The sequence below is a fragment of the Varroa jacobsoni genome, unplaced genomic scaffold (assembly GCF_002532875.2).
Source record: "Varroa jacobsoni isolate VJ856 unplaced genomic scaffold, vjacob_1.0 scaffold_928, whole genome shotgun sequence".
In the NCBI taxonomy this organism is placed as follows: domain Eukaryota; kingdom Metazoa; phylum Arthropoda; class Arachnida; order Mesostigmata; family Varroidae; genus Varroa; species Varroa jacobsoni.
The window spans coordinates 246,705-257,363 of record NW_019213830.1 but is presented as its reverse complement, the minus strand read 5'-3'; the positions used below and the strand labels follow the sequence as shown (position 1 = coordinate 257,363).

Here is a 10,659-nt window from a genome sequence, read left to right as displayed (position 1 = left end):
GGCTTCGTGACCGGCGAACCCCCCGCCCGCCCGTCCAAGGTCGCCAGTTGTCAGGTGTATCCGGCTGATGGCTTTTTCAGGATCTCCTTTGGGATTCTTGTTGAGCTGAATCAGGTGCATGAGCTGTGGCGCACGCCGAATGAACCAAATGTTCGAACTAAATAGCGGGGTAGAGTAGGTGCTTAAAAAAGAACGTTTAGCATACGGTAACTGGCTTTGTTATGCGAATGTCCTACGCCACGTAAAAGAAGCAGCTTTAAGGGGATAAGCAGATACCAAGAGTCTCCGGAATACAGTCATAGTTATTTAAGATCATAACAAAAATATTTTTTACGGAGCGCCATTCGTTTAAAAGGGATGTAGCGTTTTCTTTATGTTTAGTTGTTATACAAGCATAGCGAGCATTTAAATGTATATTATGAAATGTCGGCTTATGCAATCAGATTCCCGAGTTTATTGAAATACTGCATAAGTTGAAGGAAACCCAGTTTGAACGAGAGATAGATTAGCATAATTTTTATTGTCACCTCTTAAAGTGATCAACACAGCACGGCCCTCAAACTCAAAAGTCAAACAGACATTTCATATTAAGAACGGTTCTATGAAAGTTTCCCAAAGGCATCTACCATGCTTTAATTCAGTGTAAAGGGTACTCCTACAAGGCCGTGGGATCCGTTTCTCGGCAGAACTAAGCTGAAATAACCAATAAAAACGTACTCCCTTTGGGTCATCGGCCATAAACAACCCTACCCCAGTGCATTATATGACATATAGAAGTAGACAACATGTATTTCGATTCTGAGCTAATTTGATCGATACTCCCCTTCTTATAAAGTCGACCCGGTTCCAGTGTGATACGCTAATCCGATGATTAAAACTAGTAAAAAGTATGAAACAAAATTTACACTTTAATTCATTAATAACCATTTATTACTATTCGTATTTATTATTTGACATTGTTGATACCCATTCATTTTAATACTGACTTTTCTTCATTTTACCGTAAGGGAGCCCTTTTACGGCAAGTACTTATTATTAATCTACCGCTTTTACTAGTCGCTATTTTTCAATTTTCCTCAAGTCTGTTTTACTCACCTTCAAGACAGCTTTCCTCCCATTCACTCTTTACATATAAAAGATACATAAAAAAAAATACTAATCACAGCCTCACACAGGAAAAGTAATCAACCATGACCAACAGTTCCGATTCACTCGCGTGTGGCAAGACGACCCAATATATGACCCATTTCCTGCCCAACTACTCAGTAAGACTTCGTGCATTTTTCAGGACATCGTCAGGACAGCAGCCTGCAAACTTAGCCCTTTGTCTACGGTCCGATTCGCTTAAATCTGAGTACAATCATCGAAACTGCATTGGCAAATATATGCAAAATATAGTACAGTCTACATCCTTAAAAAGGCCCTATGCTACATTCATATCTTCTTCTATTATATATTTTGTTAGCACTCGGGTGTTTCAGCTGTCCTTGTCTACGATATCTACGACTAATTGCTCATACGTTTAAATATACTGTTATTTTCAATAATAACTGTTCAAACTCAATATCTTCTGCGTTTTTTAGATTTTCACTTCGTGTTTTTTTTCTTTAATATTTGTCCGTTGCATAGACTCAACTAAAACAACCGGTCGTCATAGCGTTAATGCCTTCAAACAATTGAATTTGTGTCAACAATAATAAAACGATGTTTTTCCTTTTATATATATATATATATATAACCATTCGGGAAAAATGATAAAGCGTAGACTTCGATTGAATGTCGGGCTCTTTACCATTGTTTTAAGCTGCTAATGCGTGTCTATCTACGGAACTGGTAAAGATCAATTGTTTCAGTACAGCCGAATATAAATATCATATACTCGTAAAGGACCCGAGATGGCTGCCACATGGGTGAAACCATTAGATGGAATCGAGACCACTTAACGTTTTGGGCAAACGTTGTCGATGAAATAAGATTCAAATTGGTGATGCAATGCTTCCCATGGAAGTCGGATATCGTCTGTTAACGATTGATTTATCTATGATGATCTAGTTTTTTTGCTTGTCAATAAAACGTTGCTTAAACTTAGTCCGTTTTTCAAGCTGAGCGAGAATAACACAACCTATAAAGAACGAATCTCTGGCCCTGCCAAAAGCAATATCACAATAGGAGGTCGCCATTCTAAAATTGTATTTATAACAGGCAGTTAGCGGTTATCAACCGCCAAACGGCTTGACCATTTTAATAAGTCCACTGAAATTGGGCCATTCAGCTTAATTGAAACATAATTCAAACACAGGTTTTCGTTCTCTGACCTTCTTGGCCGTACTTTTTCCATTTTGATATATTTTTTTATACATTAAATACATTTATATTAGATGTACAGGCAGAAATTTAGCCTATCTTAAAAAGTAACATTTAGGGTTCCAACAGAAAGATTTCGATCTATTCACTATCGTTCTCGTACGAATCTGAGCAAAGTTGGTGACTGTTTAGGCTTGAAACTCCAATCAGTGAAAAAAAAACTGTGTTAGATTACTAGAAATAGTGCCGATTTCTAGGAGAATTGCAGTCACAGCATTTAAAAAAAAAAAAGCAGTCAATACATTTTAGATGAAAACAACTAATTTCCCTGTACACCCGATACATATACACAATGCTAGAAAATATTGTACTAAGTAATCATCACTGCCGAGTAGCCAGACCACCTTCGGAGCTCGTTACTGGCTGGACGCCCGTCCAGAACTCGGCAAGGACGAATTGCACAATGGGCTAATAGAATTTCTATCGTTAATAGCCAGGTTTGCCCTGGTGCCAAGTTGGTCGATTGAGCGACCCATTTGGTTTGTGATCCCAAAGGCTTGTATTTGGTAGTGTACACTTTTCTTAGACACCTGGGTAGTAACGCTAGGCCAAACGACGCTGGGCTCGACTGCGGTCGTTGCTATAGAGCACATCTTGTGACACAAACTACCCGCCGCGTTTGCGTCTCGTGATGCGGCACTATAGTCATATGTAAATGCGTAAGAAGTAGGTCTAGTATGGAGACTATAAGGATGTGACCCCCAAATTCGTGCTATGTGAATTCAGGACTCCAGGCGCTCCTCGGGGACTTTTCGGCTGATGTCGCTTCATGTGAAGTGCAAGATGATCGGAGCGCGCAAATGATCTTCCGCACACCTGACATCGGAACGGCTTTGCGCCTGTATGCTTCCGGTAATGACGGGTCAGCTCATCCGACCGGGCAAATCGCCACTGGCAATCGTTCCAATGACATCGATAAGGCTTTTCTCCTAAAAGAAGCGCGAAAGAAAAAAATAACAAGGAAACATAGTTATTTGTGTCATCTTCAACATCTAATACTCGAACATGCACGCCTAGTTATCAGCTTTGTTTTTCCTGAACGTCCATGTTACCTCGTTTTATAGTTTCTATCGTCAGCTAGCCACATTAGCTAATTATAACACTAACCAGTATGTATTCGTTGATGGGCTTTGAGGTGCGAACTTTTCGTGTACACTTTGTCGCATCCGGGGAAATCGCAATGATGGATTCGTCTTTTCTCGAGATCTGGGTTGTTACGTCGATTATACGTCCGTGGCGTGATGGTGGTTTGTGGCAGAGCCGTTGTGGGCACGCGCGCCGAGGGACTAATCTGAGGTGGAACAGCGGGTGGCGACAACGAAGCAGGACAGCTCACAGGAGGCCAACAGCTAATCGGATACGAGGATTCAGTTTCCAACTTTGGTACTGAAAAGAAAAGCGATGTAAGGACAAACAATACACGTAAATATAATGAAAGAGCGCCATGAACTTTTGTGTAAACACGGAACTACCAGGCATTTAGATCAGTCGATCAGAAAGAGATGTAACACTGAGAAGTTTAGCCTACTTACCTAGAGTGGACTGTTCAGTAGCACTCCAGAACGTATTGTTTGGTACGTGAGCGTGCGGGAACGATGCCTGCTCGGCCTGCTCGACTGAAGCATGTTGTTGCTGCTGATGATGTAACTGGGCCGGAATGTAGTAACTTGGCTCGTGCTGAAGAAAGAAGTCATCGATTTGTGGGGCGTACCGCTTGTTGCTTTCAGGCACTGTGCTTGACGGATAAGATACCCGAGCGGGTTTTGACCCGTCCCCGCTTGGGTAAGACCCTAAGCGTGCCGAGGATTTGTCCTGTGGTACGGTCGGTCCGTAACCCCGCAGTTTATTGTAATCTGGTGAAGGACAAGGTGGTTCTAGAGTCGGCAACATCGAGCTCGGCGGCGAAAGCGAAAGACTCTGTGCTGCCGGGGAACTCGACGGCCAAAAGGGAGACTGACCCCCTTGTGCTTGATAGACAGGTCCAACAGGATACGTTGCATGATTTAGCATGTTGCCGCTGCTGTCCGTCAATTTCAGCTGTAATAACAACGCCGAATCATAATTTTTGTAATTTGTAAGCAATCCTTAGTATTGGCATCTTTGTTAATTACTTGTGGTGCGCCCGTAATGCTAGTTTTTTTAGACGTCCTAATGCGACTTCAATACAAAGCTTACGTCTGAGGATAATACTAGAAAGTCTTGTATGAGCTACATTTACGTGGCTTTTGTTAGGAACTACCAAACGAATGCTAAAAGAGGCAGCAGTATTTGAGGATATCGAAGCAAACTCACCGAGTTGTGGTTGACTGAATTAGCATCGCTGGCTGGATGATGAGCAGATGGGGTCCATGGCCCCCTTAAAGGAGAAGGTTGTGGCGGCGTTGTATGACCAGAATGTGAATGTATATAAACCCACCGCTCCGAAAGACTCTGCAAAAGACAGAGAATATAGATTTATTAGCACAGTTCATCTTAGGACAACTGTACAGGTAAGTAACAGATCCCAAATACACGCCAATTCGATTGACACAACTTCATTACATACGTTAAGAGCCGAACTGACTTAGTGTTTCTAGTAGGAGATAGGTGCCAACCAGTAGTCCTAAGCTTAGATAGGTTGAAGGACTTCGTATGTTGGATGATCTGCGATTTTCACTATAGAGTTAGAACGTTGTGTATCAGGAGCGTTTTCAGGGGCCTCACAATTGTTGGCCCTTGTGATTTTTTAGACACTGCTATGGGATGTGCCATAAGCTTCGTGCTCGATCCTATGGTTGACATGCATCTAATACGTGCGTTGCTTTGACTGGTTTTGGTACCTTTTTGTATTACTTTATTAGGTATAATATTAGGTTCCTTCTCCTACACAAGCCTTTCTATAGTGCTAATTGAACCACTTGTGCACATGTTCTCTGTTAACGTTAAAATAAACATTAGAGCAATAAAGAGCATGTACATGCAACACTTCTAACACGATCTTTCATGGAGCCAGACCATACATAGCTCGCAATAAAACGTGGGCTCCGAATGACCAATCCAAAGGCATCCTAACAGTTATATGTATGTATATATAATCTTCGTACCCTAAGTGGCAAGCACATTATCTCATCGTTCGCCCCTCAAATTAGACATAATGGCTCTTACTATTTATGAATAATGAAATGAAAGCATATATAGGGTAAGCGAAGCCAAAATGAACGAAAGCGACCCGTCCAAATCAACAGAAACATAAAAAATCGTTTATACACCAAATCGGCAGAAGAAGAAAAAATTGAGTAGCCAAAAATGCGACGTTCGTCTCATACGAGTATCCTTATTACGACCAGCGTAATAATTATAGTAACAGTATTAGTAATATGTACTTAATAAAAATAGAGCTACACCAATAAAAAATTATACTACCAACTGTTCGAACCACTGTGCAAAAGTGTAATCGGGAATAAAGAAGATATATATAATACATTTCATTATGGGATCTGCTAACTACCAGAGATTGCGCACATCGTATGCTGGGCAACTAGAGCCTCGTATTCAGCATACTTATATCGAAATCAGAGACAGAGAACAAAAAAAAAACACGATTTTGGGAAGGAACAAAATCCCGTCAGGAATAACGTACATATAATACTTTTTAATGTGCAGATTTAATTTATCACATAATATATAATCAGTAACGATGTAACATAACGATAGGTATATGTAAGTCCACCCGGCACACATGCACTTATTTGTGAGAAAAGGCGATAAATGTCTGTAGATCGGTGCAGGCTTTCAAAGCAAACTGAAGTTTGTCCGTTCCAGTGCTAAAAAGAGAGAACAACTCAAATAGATTTATATGAAGGAAACTGGGAAGACTTGCAAAGATTTATAAACTCAACCGCCGCAGCAGAATTGTAATCTGTAAAAGCCACAGTCTACGGCAATTGGATGATTTTCTGTCGATGTTTATCGTCTCGAAAAATATTCGGTTCGAAACAGAACAAGTTCAGTCATAAAAACCTTAGATGATCAGAGCGGAGGCGCTTACGAGCACGTTCCGTGAACGTATTCGCTTGTTACCTTAACGTTTTAGGGCACGGCTTGGCAGTGTGACCAAGATCGCATTGCTCAACGTAGAGACGAATCTGTCCGCAAGAGTAAGTAGGAAGTCCTGTACTCTTGAAATAGACCGGTTGGGTTTTTTGTCCTTACTGTCGGTGGCAAGCATTACGCACCACTCAGGGTGACCCATCGGGTGTGACGCCATTTTTCTCCTTTCTATAAAGGAGTTCGGAAACAGCAGCCATTCGGTTTCAGGAATTAATAATTCCAACGTGAAGGCAACAGTAACTAGAGAGGTAACCTAATTTACCTGGTTATTAATGGTTGCTTATAGAATAGGCTCATTATTGGGAGTAGATATACAATATTGGAGTGATGTTTTCTTAATCCTCCGTGAGCTATTCGTGCTGAAACAGAACCGATGTCTTGTAAGAATGACCTCTAACTAGTAATGCGTAAACAATTATCACGCGGTCCTAATCGTCAATTGCGTGCTAAGTACGTTTCGTTGAAACTGTAGTTTATCAGCGATTGGCCTAGCGCCTTCCGTAGATGAGTTTCGTCAGAATTTGCGACGGTAAACTTTGCTAACAGCTGCAAGGCGAGCTATACCAATTAATCTTTTATATAATAAAAGCCAGCTGTCTAACGTACACGCTACATTAGCAAGTTTAATGGTGTCCCATCAATTTTCTTCGTTGTTTTGATAAGATCGATTCCTAGCGATGCTTAAATTCGGGTTTCTAGTGAATAGAGAAAGTGTATCATTCCGCCATCTTGCCGCTTGCTTAGGTAGCTACTCACGGATAGTATTAAACATAACGACACACCTAATAAAATGACGTACATCACATGACTCGTGCGATAGGTAAGCGCTTGCAGCTTAGGTATATCTATCATTTTCGCCTAAACAAAATAGGATAAGCCTTAAATGATAAACCACAATCTACTGCGAACTTTCTGCCCGCTAGTGCAACAAGCAATCAAGCATCGAAGTTTGATAAATAACTCAGAATGTGCTTCCAGCGTGCGTTGCCGCATCTGCGCACCCACACGTACTTATGTTACGAGACATCTAAAATTGACAAGGTCAATATACCACTCGCACGCACTCGTCGAGGGCACGTAGGACGTCGATGACCTTAATGGTAATAGTTTGCCTTCTTTCGACGTTGGTAAAGGTACTAAAGTGGTATCTCTGCGGATGTTGACACTATCAACAGAGATCATCAAATGCTTCCGCACCCAATGGGAATCGATGAAAGTTGTAGGCACTATCGTAATAGCAGTACTAAAGGAAATACTTTGACGAAGTGCTAACACAGAGTGGCTGGCAGCCGACTGACATATCTTCTTTGCCGGTTTTTGGGCTTGCCTGAGAAGCGTGGGAAAATTATAATAAATACGGTACATCTAACTGCAGACAGCGATGTCAGCTACGTGACGACGCTTTCCTCCAACAGATAATGTCGTTGCTGGCAAAATGGATTATGGAAGTCAAAGAAATGGTGGCCGAAGACTACTCGAGAAAGAAAAACAAACGACACAAATGATGACGTTTGATCAAAGTTGACAAGAATGGTAAGCAAATGTTATGAACGGCCAGACATCGATCTGCACTATTGGAAAATGCCGATGCACGTGTCGCAAAAACGAGCTGAATGAGAGAGGAACAGAGGTCGCCTGTAAACCGATAAAACCCCCAGTAAAAGCAGTGATTTCGTTTAAACGTTTAATGAATTTTTACCATTAAGATCGTGATTTTAATTCTAAATTTACACATGCTTCCGATAGGTAGGCGCAAGAGCATGTAATCGACGCTGAAAGGTGTGCACAACAGACACGGCGACTCAGACGCACCGATTCCTGTCAAGAACAAAGCGGCACGTCCGCTGATGGTAGCTCACTCGTCAGTGGAGCACATGCACAGTCATTGTGTCTTTCCAATCGTCCCAAGATTCTGCTTTGACCTGAATTGTAGAATGTGGATCTAGTGAGTAAGCGTATCCAGCTGAAATATAAAATATATAGAAAGAAAAACAGGCTTTTCTAGTTCTAACCTTGTTATGCCACACACCGCCGCGCTTTGCACCAGAGGTTGGAGATGCGAAATCAAAGCCATTTTTAAGATATTTAACTTCGTTCGGTTCACTATCAGATCTATTCCATCCTATCCTTTCAATTGATTTCTAGCTTTTACAATGCGCCGGAAACGTTCAGCCAATGAATCAACGAAACGCCGTTTTTCTATGCAAAAGAAGCTCTACGATTAGCAAGGATTTACTTTGTGTCAAATAACAACAGAATGAACTTGATTTCTGCTGCACAAATGGCTAAAACCAGGTTTGCAGCCATCGGCCAATCAACCCTGGGCCTTTTGAGTCCTCTACATGCACATCAAACCTGTTCAACAAAAAAAAAGGTAACAATGTAACATGAAGTCGAATCTAACATTTCGTTCTTATGTTATCGCTGTCGCTTCGTGGGGATATCATATTCGTTGATCAGTCGAACAGACGAATAGATATATCCGTATTATCTTTGTGGCAAATTTAGAGGTTTAGGGATATCAGGCAGAGCGCGGGTACCCCCATAAAGTCGAAAATGGCGAAAATGGTGATTTGGCGCCGACCATTCGGCTGTACGCCAATCAAGCGGAATGGTGCCCGCTCGACCACTAGGAAGTAGCGAATCCAATGACAGTACGGAACTTCGTCGGCTTCCAACGCTCAGCCCATTTCGTCACGAGATGAAGAGGACGAAACGAGAGCAAAAAACATCCTTCTGGTATCCTCGGCGGGCTACGGTCCAACAATGAATATTCCTTCCTATTTTTTGCTCAAGGTAGATGTAGACACTACACCGCAGGTTCACAACAGGCAAGGTTCAGTAGGCATAACCACAACTGGCAGTCTGTTAACGCAACATTAGGCCAGGAAGATGAAACACTATAATTCTATTAACAAATTATTTTGTTTTGTCAATGAAATAACGCAGTGAGTAGAAGTACCAGAGGCACACTTCATCCTTTTGGCCCATGGAAGACATGTCAGAGTCTTCTCTCGAGCATTATCGGATTACGTTTAATTAGTGTCTGCGAATAGACTCGAGAATAAGCTGAGTAGATTTCTAAGTGTACTCAATTGTCTTTTTTAACGCTAAAAGTGTCTGAAGCCAATTTATTGGGTGTCTGACTAATGCCTTATTTTTCGATTGAAGCCATGCAGTGGCCTTTAAAATGCTGAATTTCATGTAATTGAAGTACAAATTATCAATAACAAGGCGCCTAACCAGGAATACGTTTGGACATGGCCGATGCTCCTGCAAAATATGTCATCTATCCTATACAAGGCGGTGGCTAAATGAAGGTTCTATATTACCTTAAAAGCAGTGCAATGTTCCTTTCCGCACTGAGATTGACAATAGCTTTTCGCCGCATATGTTTCTTTCGTACTATTGACAACGCTTTCTACAAATATTTTGTTGCTGATACTCCTCAATCGCCTACTTCCTTGAATTTACAGACTATTCGACTGTCGAAGCCTTCCTAGGTTTGTCTGCATAGTTTTGTATAAAACTGCATAAATTTGTTCTCTATTTCAGCTGGTCTCTCCTGTGTGCAAAAAGAAAGTCGATCGTGTACCCAAGAAGGCCCCGAGGTTCATCATTCATATTCCATATAAGCTAAATTGGTACGCATCCGTTCTTCAAAAAAATCGGATATAAACGAACGCCCAAACGAGTTTTCCCCTTTTGCTCGTTCGAAGGTATGAGATAAAAACGGAGGAGATATCTGATAAGTAAGGAGTCAGACCTACAGGCCATTCTTATCTGAGTAGATCGTTTGCAGACGATGTTGTTTGCTGTCGTTGAAAAATACGACGTCGTTGCAAAACGCGAAGTCGTTCGTTTTGCTATCCGTTGAGCGACCGCAGGGACTAGGAAAAAAATTTAACGTGAGTAACGTTTTGCGTGTCGATGCTGTATCAGATGTAGAAGCATTACAAACGTTTCGGGTTTTAAGCTCGGTATTCAATCTGTTAGGCATTGTTTTATACGCCTAGCTTCCAGCATAAAACGAAGTGTGCCCACGTCTTGATTAGAACCTAAACTACCACGTGCCTCTAAGTTCTGTAGGCGGACAAGTCACTACCGTATTATTACAAGGACCAAATGTATACTATATAAGGCGCTAACACCACTGGAATGGATTCGGTGCACTATACTAATGCGTTACGACGAGAGGAACATGAT

At 41.5% G+C, this 10,659-nt stretch overlaps 1 protein-coding gene across 1 annotated transcript in view; it reads right to left on the bottom strand.

Moving 5' to 3' along the window:
• Positions 1-900: 900 nt before the first annotated feature.
• LOC111265058 (uncharacterized) overlaps positions 901-10,659 on the bottom strand; it is a 10,536-nt gene continuing 777 nt past the window's right edge. The window contains exons 2-5 of the mRNA XM_022841401.2: positions 4,657-4,794; positions 3,897-4,401; positions 3,472-3,750; positions 901-3,293 (exon numbers count right to left, since the gene is read on the bottom strand). Coding sequence (XP_022697136.2) covers positions 3,049-3,293; positions 3,472-3,750; positions 3,897-4,401; positions 4,657-4,794 — 1,167 coding nt within the window. The 3' untranslated portion in view covers positions 901-3,048. The remainder of the gene's footprint in view (positions 3,294-3,471; positions 3,751-3,896; positions 4,402-4,656; positions 4,795-10,659) is intronic.